Source organism: Aethalodelphis obliquidens, unplaced genomic scaffold, assembly GCF_003676395.1.
Source record: "Aethalodelphis obliquidens isolate GAN/ISIS:26980383/991018 unplaced genomic scaffold, ASM367639v1 scaffold10, whole genome shotgun sequence".
Classification (NCBI taxonomy): Eukaryota; Metazoa; Chordata; class Mammalia; order Artiodactyla; family Delphinidae; genus Aethalodelphis; species Aethalodelphis obliquidens.
The window spans coordinates 24,801,047-24,818,154 of NW_020837954.1; the positions used below are offsets into that span (position 1 = coordinate 24,801,047).

The 17,108-nt window shown below is 33.1% G+C and overlaps 1 protein-coding gene across 2 annotated transcripts in view; it reads right to left on the minus strand.

The window, feature by feature from the left end:
• The window catches only part of SOS2 (SOS Ras/Rho guanine nucleotide exchange factor 2), a 100,565-nt gene that overhangs the window by 9,097 nt on the left and 74,360 nt on the right, over positions 1 to 17,108 (minus strand). For both annotated transcript variants that reach the window (XM_027111177.1, XM_027111178.1), the window contains exons 14-21: positions 16,508 to 16,730; positions 13,012 to 13,131; positions 12,674 to 12,836; positions 8,384 to 8,501; positions 7,259 to 7,431; positions 4,001 to 4,117; positions 2,443 to 2,704; positions 1,868 to 1,909 (exon numbers count right to left, since the gene is read on the minus strand). In XM_027111177.1, the coding sequence (XP_026966978.1) occupies positions 1,868 to 1,909; positions 2,443 to 2,704; positions 4,001 to 4,117; positions 7,259 to 7,431; positions 8,384 to 8,501; positions 12,674 to 12,836; positions 13,012 to 13,131; positions 16,508 to 16,730 (1,218 nt within the window). The remainder of the gene's footprint in view (positions 1 to 1,867; positions 1,910 to 2,442; positions 2,705 to 4,000; positions 4,118 to 7,258; positions 7,432 to 8,383; positions 8,502 to 12,673; positions 12,837 to 13,011; positions 13,132 to 16,507; positions 16,731 to 17,108) is intronic.

The following is a 17,108-nucleotide window of genomic DNA, read 5'->3' on the forward strand; positions in this document are numbered from 1 at the left end:
GGCGGTGAGAGGCCCATGTACCGCAAAAAAAAAAAAAAAAAGAATGTAGCATCACTGTCAGAAGGATTTTTGTCTATTTTGTTCAGTGCCACTTTCTCACACCTACAACAGTACCTGCATATAACAGGCATTTAAAAATTATGCGTGAATGATATTAGACTTCTAAACAGCAAGTATGAAAGCTAGAAGACAGTGGGAAACTGTCTTCAAGATTCTGACTGAAAATGATTTAAAATTCCATACCCAGCCAAACTTTTTTTTGGCTGCACCATGAAGCTTGTGGGATCTTAGTTCCCCGACCAGGGATTGAACCCGGGGCCTTGGCAGTGAAAGCGTGGAGTGGACTGCTGGGGAATTCCCCCAGCCAAACTATTAACAACTAAATGTATAAATACATTTTCAGAAATGCAAGAACTTAAAAATTTATATCCTATGTATCCTTTCTCAGGTAGCTACTAAAGATGTACCCCTACCAAAATAAGGAACCATATCAAGAAAGAAGACAAGGAATCCAAAAAACAAGAATCCAACACAAGAGAGATGAAGGGAGTTTCTAGTATGACAACAAAAGAAAGTTCTAGGATTTCAGCTGGGTCAGAGGCCAAGACAGCAACCAGTCCCAACTGGAGCAGGACAAAAGAGCATCAGGAAGGAAGTTTCCAAGTTAAAAAGCACACACACAAAAAACCCCCAAAACAAAAAATCCTAGATAACTTCCCTAACTGGTCTGACTTTAAGGAAAACTGTGCTGTAAAAGGGTGTGGGAAGATGTAGCAATAGATGTTTAAAAACTAACAAACAAACAAAAAATCCTAAACATTAATGAAGCTATTATTAACTTCAGGAAACAGAGCTGTACAAGAAAGGAAGCATGATCAGAGTATACACTCCTTGACTTGGCAGTGAATAATATTTTCCCCAAATGCGCTAAGTATATTAGGTAAAGGGTGAAATCTTCATCTACCATAATAGGAAATCAGTAAACACTGTCTAAAATGAATGATTCAAGAGAGAGAAAAATATAAAAACATCATTTAAAAATGTGGAAGAATCACTGGAAAACAAGGGGTGGGGAGCCATCAGGTAGAACTGTTGTTAATTTCATCTTGTGTTTTTAAGCACTATTTACCTTTTAAAACTCTATGCATATATCACCTTGATAAAAATTTAAAAATTAAAATAAAGTACAGAATTGAACATTTAAAAGAAAAACTTTACTTTTCTCACAAGACAGAAACTCTCTTGCTACTATCTAAATGATTCACATTTTACTATGATAGAAGCAGAAGTCCGCTAGATTATCTTGGGAGAATTATTCCTGAAGCTGCTGTGTCCCTTTGGGTTATTTTGTTTTAAACAAATGACCATAGAAAGAAAGGTGACAGTATTTTACTTAAAATGCTGCTTTAACTAAAAAAAGCTCATGAGAAGAAATAAGTGATCAAGGTTGGCCTGGGAACCTGATAAACATTTAGTATTATTCCTATAGGAAATGAATTGGAAGGAGTGGGGAAGAGGAGAGGCAACTGATATGAAATCACTGCTCATCCTGTGCCAAGTAATGTGCTAGCTGCTTCTAAATAGTTATCTCATCTGACCCTTAACAAACTGGATATGCTAAGTAATTTGTTCAATGTCATACAGCCCCTAGAACACAGATAGGTTGTAAAATGATGAAAATAAACTGTAGTAAAGTATAAATAGTACCCAGTTGAAAGAAAATAATTTGATTTATTTATAAGAATTTCATTCATTTCTTAAAATTTTGAAATGTTGCTAAAACCCAAACTATTCATATACAAATTTTATCAATTCAATTATTATCTTTATAGTCATTTCATTAGAATCGACTCAAATTCTTACTTACTTGAATGAGGCAAGAGGACTGGAGCAAAGATGCTATTGCTTCCTATCGGAATGAGAAAAATCAATTTGAAAAGGAAGGTAATATGTACGGTTATATTTTTAAAATATGTTTGCATAAAGTAACATACGTAATAACACACACAGAGTTCAGAATTTTATCATCCTCTTTGGCCATGTTAGTTTTTAAAGAATGAACCTGGTATTCTTTGTACCTGGAATGTTTTTCCTTTCTTAGCATAAGTAGTTCCCTCTCAGTCTCTTTTCAAATTTCCTTCACAAAACTTATCTGCTTTGTTTTCTTTTTCATTGTCTACTGCTCCCCTTTAGAGTAGCATTGGGGGTCAAAAGGTTCTAAATAAATCTTTGTTGAATGAATAAATTAGAAAATAATATGCATAAACAATGCACAAATAATGCTTTACTCCCATGTTAATCACTATTTTCACATATAGATGTCACTTTTCACACTAATATAGTTTGCAAAGGATTCTACAGTTTCCTAATTAAAATGATGAAAAGAATTAACTGAAACACAAGATTCCTTTTTTTGCCAAATAGTTTACATCAAATACATACCACAGGAACTGTTGAGATCCACATCTAAAAACACACTAAGGTCTGAAGAAGCAGACACTGGTGGAGTAGATGGTGTATTTGGAGAGGTTGGTGCTGACACTGTTGATTCAAGCTCTGTTTCAGCAATCCGACTAAAGCTTATTTTACATGGTTCTCTTTCTAATGGTGTTGGATGACCTCGTAAAGTACCTGAGGTAGAGCCATGTCGGCCTGTATTAGGCCTTATTCCAGGAGATTTTAAAGAGAAAGTTGATTTCCTAGGCTAGGAAAAGCAAATATAATTACGATTACAAACTCGCATGTACTTTATTATGACTTAGTATTACCTTATTAATTCTTAGCATACAGTTAAGAGAGTACAATAAATACCAGTCTGCAAGGACAGTCTGTAACATTCCAGTGGAACGCTTTGGGATTTGACTGGCTTAATTTTAACACTGACTCGAATACTGTATACCTCTTTTCATACTACAGAAATACCTCTTTTCATACTACAGAATACCTCTTTTCATACTACAGAAATAAAATACTGCGAAATCTGTGTGAAAACAACTGTTTGCTCCCCAAACACTTGAGCCTAAACTTCTTCAAATTACTGATATCAATTTCACAAATATTCACCGTAGACATAATATATGCAACATATTATGCTAGGTGCTTTAGGAAAAAAGACCGTTTTTTTCCCCCTCCCTAATAATAAATGACCAACCTCCACAATGATACTTTTCAGTCTTTGGAAAAAATTGCTATCATTATCTCCCACCTTCAACCTCTACTCCCTTTTAAAACCTCTCCCAGTGGTAACCTAATGAAAAAACATGAACTCAGATTCAGGTAACTTGAGTTAAAACCTCAAGTGTGCCCATATCTAGCTATGTAAGCCTTGAAAAAGTTATTTAACTCCTTTGAGCCTCAGTTTTCATGTCTGTAAAATGAGAGTAAGATCAATATCATACAATTGTTGTGGAGATGAGGTAACATGAAACTACCTGGCTCGAAGTTGGTGTATCACAAATGTTTTTACTTCCTTCCACACCTTGCTTCACTTTCAGCTACTTAGAATTGGTCTTCTACTACTTCTGTTGTCACTGCGAACCCCAGGAATAAAAGGAACTACTGTATAGCAGCAAATTTTAGCGAGAGAGGTGGGTTCCAGTGGTAACTACGGACAATGGTGCTCTTATGGCAGGAGCGAGGGTCACGTCAGAAGAACTGATATCTCTCCTTACTCCTTCCCAGGTCTTTTCATTTCCTGTTCCACTAGCTACCTGCCATTTAGGTTCTCACTTTCTCACAGCTTTTCCCCTTATACTAAGAAGGATCAAAAATGGACAGATAAATAAGTGGTACTAAGATAAAGGATGAACCAGATTTTATCAAAATGCTAACTTTTCCCCCACAGTATATATAATTTTAGAAATAGTATAAACACTGCAAAACAAAACACTTAAAAACAGCTATTCAAGCAAAGTACAATTTTAATGGAAATAGTCTGTTGAACAACTAAAGACAGCATTGTTTTAAAAAACAAATTTTTCCAGAACTGTAATGGACTTACAAATCGAGGTGGCTGTTTGCAGTTCCGGGGTTCAATTTCTAGTGACTTGTTGAACAGATAATCTGTAAACTCTTTTTCAGAAGCATTTCCCATGGGGTTAAGGTTTTCAAAGAACCTCTGGAATTAAACAAATATCCATGAGTACATATTTTAGATTTTATTAAAACGTTTACTTCATCAGTTTAATACAAAAATATCATCAACAAATTAACAGATCCTAATGTCTGAAAAGTCCTCAAGAATTGCTGATTCCAATCTCTCTATTTTCGGATAAAAGTATAAAGTTTTTATGTAAGTTGTATATTCCAGTCTTAAAGTTCTTCTAAGAAGATGAACAGATTTTTCACTTATTACTATCTTAATGGCTCAGTATCCCTCAGTTAACATTCCTACTCATTATAACAACAAAATGATCATCAGTAATAAGCTGTCAAAAGTGATTAAAACAGAATTATAGTTATAATCCATGATGAAACTTTGATGATCAGAAAAAAAATAGAGATAAATTGGATTAAAGTCTATTCAAAAGTAATTTCAAGTACAATTATATAAACATATCTATGTTAGCCTCTAGCAAAGTAACCTTTTTGTCTTTACTAAAAAAATATTTTCCAAGCTTACATGTTGTTTTATAAATTAGTTTATTTATAAATATTTATTTATATACTAGTTTATAAAACAGACATATATTAAAATTTTGTTTTTCATCTTTATTGGAGTAATAGCTTTACAGTGTTGTGTTAGTTTCTGCTATACAACAAAGTGAATCAGCTATATGTATACATATATCCCCATATCCCCTCCCTCTTGAGCCTCCCTCCCACCCTCCCTATCCCACTCCTCTAGGTGGTCACAAAGCACTGTTCCCACTAACAGTGCAGGAGGGTTCCCTTTTCTCCACACCCTCTCCAGCATTTATTGCTTGTAGATTTTTTGGTGATGGCCATTATGACTGGTGTGAAGTGATACCTCATTGTGGTTTTGATTTGCGTTTTTCTAATCATTAGTGATGTTGAGCATCTTTTCATGTGTTTGTTGGCAATCTGTATGTCTTCTGTGGAGAAATATCTATTTAGGTCTTCTGCCCATTTTTGGATTGGGTTATTTGTTTTTTTGATATTGAGCTGCATGAGCTGCTTATAAAATACAAGTTTTTAAGTAAAAAATTTAGATGATTTAACAAGGTACAAAAAGAAAAATAAACAGTAATCTCATCAACCAGAGATCTCACTGTTAACATTTTACTATTGGAATATCCTTCCAATGTTTTAACTCTGTGTGTGAATATATGTACATATACATATATTGTAATTTTTTTCCTGCAAAATTGGGATCACCACATAGCTATTTTTAGCCTTTTGAAAGTATTCAATTAAATTTTCCTGTATGGTTTATTTACTTTAAATTATACAAACTTTAACTATATAATACTTCATCAGATGGATGTTCCAGAATTTATTTCACCAATTTCCATATAGGTAGTAACCCACATAGATGTTTTCTAATTCTTTGCTATTATAGTAATAATTATTGTTATTATCAACTCCTGTGCATAAATTTTTCTGTGCATTTCTGATGACTTCCTTAGAAAAATTTCTTAGAAGCAAATTACTGGATTTAGCTTTATTTAATTTTGAAGTAGCTTAGAAGCATATATACAAATAAGTTCTGGGTTCTAGCTTTAGCAGTAGGCAAAATGAGCTTTAGAATTTCTAGTATAAAATTCTTCCATTTTTCAGGCGTTCTGCCAATTTCAAGAAAATGATATTACTCTTTTAACAATACTGAAACAATTTATTCTTATATTCAGGTTAGCTAAATTAAATCAAATGGACCAACAGTAATTTAAAGACTTTTATAAAGTTATAATTGTGATTTTCTCATCCTTTGCTCTATTTTTTTAAATACTATTTCGTTTGGTTAACTATGCTTTGAAAGTGATTAGCTACTTTATCTACTTTTTAAACTTACTTTGAGTCAATCTATAAAGAAAGCATTCTCTGCCCCTAATCCCCAAAAGAATGCTTTAAACAACAGTAGGATGTCTAGATCGTATCACAGAAACCTATTAGGAATTACTGAGATATGAATGCTAAAATTACTATTTTAATTATACCCAGCTACAATGTAACATTATTTCTGGGAGGAAATACAGTGTGAACTCTAATCTGGGCTTCAAGAACATTTCTTTTTTTTTTGGCTGCCCCACGCAGCTTGTGGGATCTTAGTTCCCCAACCCGGGATTGAACGCAGGCCCTCATCTGTGAGAACACAGAGTCTTAACCACTGGATCACCAGGGAATTCCCTCAAGAACATTTCTTTAGCCCTATGAAGCACCACGTCACAGAGGGTTGGCTAAATAGTGAGAGAAGGGGATGAAATAGGTGACAATTTTCTTTAGAGCAAGTATCTGTCTATATTTTCATAATGGTGCATACTTCAGGTCATTTTTTCTTAGGACTTTAGGGTTCTTTGTTTTGAACTGGGAACAAAGAATAGTTACCATCTTACAATTTAGGAGAATGGGAATGATAGTGACCATATTCACTCAACATGCCCAGCCTGCAGACTACATCTGAAAGTGTAGCACAATTTTTAATGTGAAAGGTGAATTTATTCTGATAGTTATCATATGTTCTGAATTTCAAATAAGTATAATACAATAAAACTCACTATAAACATAATACCATAATTTACTCTAATTTAGAAGATATTTCACATCTTATAGTACCACAGAATCAGTATTATGAACTATTGCTCAAACAGAATACCAAGTGAGAAAATGTTTTAAAAAAATCATTTTTTACTATGCATATATACACACCACTCTCCCAACCCCTTCCCCTATTTAAATGCAATGTTCTTATAAAGGGATTAATTACCTAATGTTACATTGGCACATATAAAATATCTAAAATGTCTATCAATCAATGATAGTACTGGTAGTGGATTTTCTTTTTACTGTGTGGATATCAGAAAGTTTCTTTCATTCCACTTTGTCACTCATTTTTTGAAAGCGCTACTTAAACCAGCTGCACAAAGAAACAACAATGTCAAGACAAAGTGCCTAATAATATTAATAACTGCAGATTGTTAGTGCAGAATATCTACTATTCACCACTCCTATCTATTGATAAATTAACTCATATTATTTTCATAGCAAAATAAAGATCATAATGTATGGTTATGCCATACCTTAGAGAGGGCAGAGGATTTAACGTGTCCTCTTTTTAAAGAAAAGCAAAGAAAATATTTACCCTCATTTCTGGTTCTATCCGTAAACAGTAAGGTTGATTCTGATATTGCTGAATTTCTCCAGTAATTTCAGCTACTTTCCTCCTCTTACTGAAATTGATTAAATCTTTCCCTTTCTTTTTTAAAAAATCATTATTCCCTTCTTCAGTCTTCAGAATATTTGTTAAATATATTCCTAGTAAAAAAAAAAGTGTTTGAAGAAAAGTTTTAAAATTGGTTACTTAACCATTTGGGAAAACAATTGATCTAGTAAAGTCAAAAGACATCCTATAATACAGCAGTTCTTACTACTAAAATCTCTGATATATTTAATAATCAATCTTACATTAAGAATTTTTTTACATGGATGGAAACAATTTAAAATTGAAAGAAAACTAGGGTTTATAAAGAGCTTAATTTGCCATTTCTTAGTCTAATAGCCTAAAATAAAAGGGAGGATTCATTCACAAAGTCTAAATTGTAAGTGTTAAATCTATTCTAGCCATTTTAATATTTCTTATAAATCTTTAATGCCAATGATCTTAAATGATTACTGATCAATATATTAATTTTAAGCCAATTCTGGTTAATAAGACTACAAATTTATAAATTAATTCTGCCCTCCCAAAGCCTGTAAATTAGATAGAAAAGAATTATTCTTCAGTTTTGGACAGGAAGAAAATCTTCAGTTCCTCTTTCATGCATAATTACTGATTCATTTAAATCAGTGGTTGTCAGCTGGGGGCAATTTTGTCCCCCAGAGGATAGATATCTGGGAATGCCTGGAGACATTTTTGGTGCATGCTATGGTTTGAATGTTTGAATGTTCAACATTCATACATTGAAATCCTAATGCCCAGTGTGATAGAATGAGGAGGTTAGGCCTTTGAGAGGTGCCCTCATGAATGAGACTACTGGTCTTAGAGATCCCACAGAGCTCCTTACAACTCTACAAGGTAATTACTAGAATCTTCACTTTATAGATAGAGTTTACATACAGAGTTTAGGTTTTAGTTATCAATATAGAAAGCTAATAAAAGCAAATATGCTCAGATATAAAATCAGGACAATCTGCTTCTAGAGGCTAGTCTCTTTTCACTATATAACAAACTCTCCCTCAAAATATAAATCCATTTTTAGTAACTTACCAAAAAAAGGCACACAAGGTGGATTGATTGACTTAAGTTTCAATAGATATTTTTTAAAATGATCTTGACTTAATTCCACAGCTTCATCCAAAATTTTCCTTTTTCTTTCCTGCAATGCCTTTAAAATATATAAACTGAGCATAATTTGCTTTTTTACAATTCAATCATATTTTATAGATGCAGAGCTTTCAATTTTAAAATTTTGCAAATATTTGAAAAACAATTTTTAAAATTAAGAGATGAGTACTATTTTTATCTGCACTTGCTGGAAATGATTTCTTATCTATAAATATAAAACTTTAAAACTTATTTTTTTCTAATATAAATTAGAGGATTAAACAATAAAAAAATCTTCCACAGGATATTATTAGTTATAATCCTGATTAGCCAGAGTTTCAAATTATAGCTGTTGGAGAAAAATATAATCCCATGGCATTCAAATACTTTTCCACTGAAAGATCTTTTGGGGCTAAGGGTAATAAGGTTTTGGTAAAGAGGAGAAGGCTGTGGGAGGGAGACAAGAACTGAACAAAAATGTAGTAAACCAAGTAAGCAGTCATTTATTTTATATTTCATTATTACATTTTTTAATTAAAAATGAATTATTTTATTTTAAACCTGATAGATACACACACACACAAATTGACAGCAAACATTATACTTGATGGAAAACTATTCAACTCATTTCCTTTTTTTTTTTTTTTTTAAGATTTTTTTTGATGTGGACCACCTTCAAAGTCTTTACCGAATTTGCTACAACACTGCTTCCGTTCCACGCCCCAGCCCTTTGGCTGTGAGGCATGCGGGACCCCAGCTCCCCAAACAGGGACCACTCACTCACCCCCCGCACACTGGAAGGCGAAGTCCCAACTACTGGACTGCCAGGGAAGTCCCTCAACTCATTTCCTTTAACTTAAGGAAAAAGCAAAGGTGACTGCATTGTAACTTTTATTCAGTACTATACAGAAGTCCTAACTAGAATGGACAAGAAAAATAAATAAAAGACTAGGGATTGAAATGAAAAACTGTCAGTATTCACAGAACAAATGATTGTCTGTGAAGACATGAAATAAATCTACAAATAGAATGTTAATGAGAGAATGTAGCAATATTGCTGGATATAAAACCAACAGGCAAAAATCAACTGCATTTCTAGATATCATCAACAAAGAAAACAAGATTATTAAAATATTCTAATATAAATCTAACAAAACAGATGTGAGATCTTCATCAATAAAACCACAAACTGTATTAAATAAATAAATAAATGGAGAGATACACCACGTTCATAGTTGGGAAGATTCATTATTGTAAAAATGTCAGTTCTTCATAACTGATTTATAGAACCAGTATAATTCTTACCAAAACCCCAACCTTTAAAATAATTAAACTTAAAATGATTCTAAAATTTATATAATAGCAAGGGGTCAAGAGTAAGTCACTCTTGGGAATTTCCTGGCAGGCCAGTGGTTACAACTCGGCGCTTTCACTGCCAGGGCCCAGGTTCAATCCCTGGTCAGAGAACTAAAAAAAAAAAAAAAGAGTAAGTCACTCTTGAAAAAGAATGATTGGTGGGGACTTGCCCTACTATACTGTATCAAGAACTAGTATAAAATTACAGTAATTTAAACATGTGGCACTAGCACAGTAATAATCAAATACATCAAAAGAACAGGATAGCGGGACCAAAAACAGGCCCACACATTTATGGATACTCAACTTACGATACAGCTGACACTACAGATCAACGGAGAAAGAATGGACTTTGAATAAATGTGTGAGATCAACTGGCTAGCCAAATGGAAATTAGATTCCATACTCAAAACTCATTTCCAGCTGGATTAAGGACTTAATGAGATAAAACATTAAGGTAACAGAGGAGGATCTATTATACAAGACACCAAAAAGCACAAATTACACAGGAAAAAATAAGTAAATGTGACATTAAGAATTTTTGTTCATCAAAAGACATCATAAAAAATGGTGAAAATAGAAGCTTCAATCTGGAAAAAGATATTTACAACACACATAACTGACAAAGGATTAAAATCCAGTATATGAGAGAACTCATACAAATTCATTAGAAAAACTCAACCAAAAAAGTAAAAAATTTCCACAATACAAAGAGCCAATAAAACATCTTAAAAGAGGTTCAAACTCATTAGAAATTAGGGAATTATAAACCCACACCACAAGACTAGAAAAATAAAGAGAACTGACAATATCAAGTGTTAGCGAGAATGTGGAACAACCAGAACTCAAGCTTCTGGTGGGAGTATAAACTGGTACGATTAATACTTGAGAAAACAATTGGGCATTATCTATTTTATCTATTCTATCATCCAATAATTCTACTCCTAGGTATACAACTTAAGAGAAATTTGTGCATGTAAGCACCAGGATAGATGCAGAAAATGTTTATGGCAATATTACTGATAATAGTGCCACACTAGAAACAATCCAAATGACCATCAGCTAACTAACTAACAAATAAATAAATAAATAAGCAAATAAAGAAATAAATTTTGGTAAAGTTATTTCTATAATATGTTACAGCTATAAAAAAAGAATGAACTATAGTTAAAAGAAACAATATGGATGAATTTTAGGAATATAATATGTTGAGTAAAAAAAGTCTTAGAAGAATTATATTCATATATAATTAAGAAACATGCAAAATGAAACAACACTGTTTAGAGATACAAATAGTAAAACTATAGAAAAAAGCAAGAGAATGATAAGCACAAGATTCAGCATAGTAGCTGGCTCTGAAGGGGCAAGGAAGGAGATGGATTGGGAGGGGTTCTTAAACTGGAGGCCAGGTAAACAGGTATTCTTTGTATTTTTATTCTTTATACCATATACCTATTTTTATAAATATTGTTGAATATAAATATTCAACACTTTAAGAAACTAAAGCTTAACGTCTCAAAATGAATACACTCCTTCAGAGTTTTCAAAATGAGAACTGAAATTATTAGTCCATTAGATAGATTATTTGGCAATATTTGACTATTAATATCTTTAATATAAATAAGTCCATACAAATCAATAACATGCAAACACCCAAACAGAAAAACACACACATGAAATCAGTCTAACCCTCCATTCCCCTCTAATCACAACCCATGGTAAGAACCGATGTGAAAAGAAGAGTATGTATTCTTCCACACTCTTCTCAATGCTTGTGCAGCTCACTTACACGTTTACAGTTTGTTCTGTTTTGTTCCATCAAAATGAAATCATATTAATTTTTCTAAAGATTTTTAAAATGGATTTTCCCCTAAATGTCACAACTATTCTTCCAAGACAATATACGCAGATTCCATTCACTTTTTTTCTGTAGCTAACCAATATTCTACGCCATAGGTATAGGATAACATACTCAATCATTCTCCTACTGATGGACACAGGTTGTTTCTAGTTTTCTGCGACTACAATTACTGCTGCAGAAACTAGATCTTTGTACCTTAACTTTATAGTCCACTGCTTTTATTTCTGGGTCCAAAAGTATCTGTATTTTAACATATACTGCCAGATTACTTTCTAGTAACATTGTAAAAGTTCACATTCCCAAAGGCAAATATATTTGCGTGGCTGAGTCTCTAACTTTTCTATACTTTCTATATCTTCTGAATTTTCAATGATAAACACTAAACATACACAATTTTATAATTTAAAAAAAACTAAGTTCTACAAAGCATTTTCTCCATGTTACTCTTTCTTTGACTATATACTACAGGCGATTAAAGTAATTTGTACATTTATATTTAAAATTCTTTGTCATTTATTTGAAACAATCAATTTACCACTGAAAAAATCCATTTGGAACTTCATTACATTTAGGTAAGCATATTAAACAGTCACAAAATTCATATTCTTTTTTTTTTTTTTTTTTTTTTTTGCGGTACGCGGGCCTCTCACTGCCGCAGCCTCTCCTGTTGTGGAGCACAGGCTCCGGACATGCGGGCTCAGCGGCCGTGGCTCACGGGCCCAGCCACTCCGCGGCATGTGGGATCTTCCCGGACCGGGGCACGAACCCGTGTCCCCTGCAACGGCAGGCGGACTCGCAACCGCTGCGCCACCAGGGAAGCCCCAAAATTCATATTCTTTGATGAATTCTAGGCTCACTTATATTGATGTATTTTCTAATATTGTGATATCACTGTGTTTAAGGAGTAAGATGGATTTATAAAGGATTTACTCAAAAAGATCAGTGGTAGAAGGAATCTCTTTCACATTAATTTTATCTCCCCACAAAAGGATAAACTATTTAAGCCTAAAACTTACCTCAAAGGTATGATCTAGTCTATAGACTGATACTGAATTTACTGCACTGACGATCTCTAATACACCATTGAAATTATTCAAATCTTGAAAAACTTGCAGAATTTCTATTATTCTACTTAGTACTGCCACCCGTTCCTCAAAATTTTCTGCTTCCACAATGCACCTAACCAAAAAAAAAAAAAAAAAGAAAACAGAAAATCATGGCTTAGAAAGCAAGTTCCTTGTTCCACATAGAAAAGAAGAACTATATTTTCAGCCACAATTTTTGCTTATATATGACTTAATATTATAGAAGTATAACATTAAGAAGTAGTAAGACAAAGTAAATAAAAACTTACTTTTCAAACCAGAGAGTGAGATTTGTGGTGTGGCGAATCATTTTTAATAAATTTGGAGAATTTATTTCTTTATCTTCTTTGGTCCATACACTCCCTACAAGTTCAGAAGGTTGAACTTTCCTGTGGAAGCAAAAATCAATGCACTTAACCTACAAAGGATTAGTATCAAAATTATTTAAAGGTCTCCTAAAACTTAATAAGAAAAAGACAAGTCTAAAAGATAAAGGAACAAACATAGAAGCAGGTAATTCACAGAGAAACAGAACTGAATAGCCAACGAACATGAAAAAATACTTTAACTCTTACTCAGGGAAAAGAACATTAAACCACAAGGAAATCCCATTTTATTCCTATCACACTAACAGAAGTGTAATACCAAATGGGTAAAAATGTGGATAAAAAGGGAACTCTCCATTACTGATGTGCAAGTAAAATTTGATACTTTTGTAAAATAATTTGGCAGTATCTCATAATACTGAAAATATACATACTAGATCACCCAGCAATTGTACACCTAGGTATACATTCTAGATACACCAGTTTATAAGAAAACATTTTTAAGAATGTTCAGTCAAGCATTGTTTCCAAGAGTGAAAAATCCCAAACAACCTAAAGGCTCCTCATCAAGAGACTGGATAAACTGTGGAGTATTCATACAATGGAATACAATATAGCAATTAAAATAAGCAAACTAGAGCTATACTCAGCAACAAATGCTAGAATCAATTTAAGTAAAAAACAAGTCACGGAATGATATATCAGTATAAACAACCTTAAAATGTGCAAAATAATGCTACATATTGTTTATGAATGTGTGTATGTGTATAAATTATACAGACATACATAGGAATAGTAAATATCAAATACAAGATAGTGGTTATCCTTTAGAAGAAAGAAGAGAAATGGGATTAGACAGAATTACACAAAGCGTTTCAATTTTATTTGTAATGCTTTTGTTGCTGATGCACCCGCATTGTATTATCTTCTATATTTTTTTAATACCTGAAATACTTAATAAAAAATCAGATGGAAGAGCAGATTAAATCACTGTATACAGTGATTCAGGATTACATAATTTTTAAAAAATTGACCATTGGCATTGCCATCACTGTCCTACAGACTTGGCTATTATAATAATTAAAAAGTTCAGTAGATTTGAGTGTAAATGGGTACTCTGAACAGTCTTGGAAGTAAGTTTTCTTAAGTGGTTCTATTATTTCACCAGAAATTAGTTTACAAAGAGTGTCAGTATTTTACATATGGTACCCTTCTTCCATAATACACATATCACTTAACAAAGGTATTTCTATGTTCTGAAAGTAGGTCCACATAGAGCTAAGCGCTCCCTTATTCCTGATGTCCATTCATGTGACACTATAAGGAAAAACCTGATTCTGTACTATTTGCTTTATCTAAGGAATAAGTCCCTTCATTCCCACCTATCACAAATCCCACAGTAAAGAAGCAACTTAAGTGCCCATCAACAGATGAATGGATAAAGAATTTGTGAGACACACACACACACACACACAAATATTACTCAGCCATAAAAAAGAATGAAATTCTGTCATTTACAACAACATGGATGAACCTAGAGGATATTATGCTAAGTGAAAGAAGTCAGACAAAGAAAGACAAATACTGTATGTTATCACTTATATATGGAATCTAAAAATATAACAAACAAATGAATATAACAAACAAACAGACTCAGATATAGAGAACAAACTAGTGGTTACCAGTAGTGAGAGAGAAGGGGGAGGGGCAAAATAGGCAGAGGGAATTAAGAGGTAACAAAGTACTATGTATAAAATAAATAAACTACAAAGATATTTAGCACAGGTAATACAGCCAATATTTTATAGTAACTTTAAATAAAATAGCCACAAAAATATTGAATCACTATAGTGTACACCTGAAACTAATATAATATTGTGTATCAACTATACTTCAATTTAAAAAACTGTGTTTTCCTACAAAAAAAATCCTACAATATCAACAAAAACCACCTGAACTCCAAATTACTTAAAATATAACATGACACTCTGAATGAGATGCTAACAAACTCTGATGGGTGTGCTAAATTCTGAACAGCACAGTCAGGGCAAATCAGAAACCCAACTCTAAAGAAGGTGAAGTTTTATATCTGGTGCTTTCCCACATTCTCCATTTACACTAAACTTTATATATTCTTGCTTTTCCCTGTGTAATCCCAGTTTTAAAAAAAACAATGGCTGCTAATCAGGATAACTTCTTAAGGGTGTTTGTATTTTAAAATCGGCTTCTGAATGCAGAAAAGTTTTTGATGGAATGATAGTGGTAGGGGTTTATTTTCTGGATGGGGCTGGCAGGTGGCGACTACCTGTAAGGCCTGTACTCTGTTTTTTTGGTTGTTTTTTTTTTGCAAGGCCTCTACTCTTCACAGGAGCCTGGGTTGTAAATGAAAGAAGAAAGCTTAAATTATGAGGTAGGAGATAGGACAGAAAGAGGCTAATGTACTGGGAAGGACAGTGGTTTTAAAAAAAATGACAGAGCAATAAGTTGATAAAGCAAGTTGAAAAGAGAAAAAACTGTGGTTAGGAGGGTATGAGATGTGTGAGTTAGTAATTCTGGAATAAAATTTGGAGTGATGACAAGATTCAGAATATGACCATAGGAAATGTCTGATTTGGAGTAAAGAATGGCATTGGAAGTGATAAAGCCATGAAGCTAAAAGATTAGGTTGTAAATGAGTGATCTGTGTGGATACAGAGGCAGGAACTGCTTTATATATAAAGACAAATGATGGGATACAGCTAAAAATAGTCAAGCATATTTCTAGTGATCCTTATAAACAAAAGAAAATGGCTCAGAAGTTTTAAGTATGGTTCATCATCACACTACTTCAAAAATATACTTTTCTTTAAAGTGAATATTGACCTCAAATACCTAAAGTATTTGAGACTCCTTAAAAGAAGTGAAGAAATCTTTACTCTTCTAAGAATTTTGTTACTCATTTGCCTTGCAAACCTAACCCAGTCAAGCCCCACATTACAATTTTGATTACATATTGAAAAAAACCTTTTGATTACATATTTGAAAAAAAAAGAAGAAAGCTTATCTCACTCAATATTCTATTTACTTAGCTGCCCAGAGCCTAGCATCCATACTGTCTTAACGGAACCAACTCAAACTAAAGCCATGAGAAAGTATTAGGAATAGGAGCTGGGTGACTGTCTATAAAGTGGTTGCTATTGTACTGCATTAGTCTTCTCTCTGCCACTCCTCTTGTGAAGGATTGCTAGGACCTAATCTAGGCCTGAAGAGCAATAATTTATGACTTTCACCTGCAGAACAGACTATAGTTAAAAACTGTCCTATGCACTTTCTTCCCAGCCCACAAGAATAGATGAAGTATTTTTAAGCACACATGAATAATTTTCAAAATGTTCTGAAAATAGATGGAACTGTTCAAAGTTTTTGGAAACAGAGCAGCGAATTAATGTTAATTGTCTACCTGTAGAGATCAGATTCCAAAAGTGTCAGCTGACGTGCAATTTCTATTGGATGAAGTGTCATGAGATCAAACGTTTCAAACTGTCCTGGTCTGCTGATATGCCATTCAATTGGTGGAGGTGGACTTTCAAAGGTAATATTATGGCTTATTCCATTTGCCTGAGCTTGTTTCTTCCTCTTGATGATCTTAGCAATTGACTCTACCCATTTCTTCATAGCTTTCCCTAGAAAAAGAACACAAACAAAAATGCCCTTTACTTGACAGATATAACTGCAAATCTTCGTATAATCTGTAACTTTCATGCACCTTCATGAAACCCCACTCATGTCCGCCCTCTACTCCTTATGTTATTTCAAAGCAAATCTAAGATATCATATAATTTCATTCATATTTAAGTATTATCTAAAAGTTAAAAACTTTAAAATAACCATAATACCATTATCACGTATAAAAATGACAATATCTTCTTAATATCATCAAATATCTAGTTAGTATTCACATTTCCCTGATCATCTCATGTTTTATTACAGTTAGTTTGTATGAAATAGGATCTGAACAAGATCTACATATTGCATTGAGTCAGTATGTGTCAAGTCTCCTT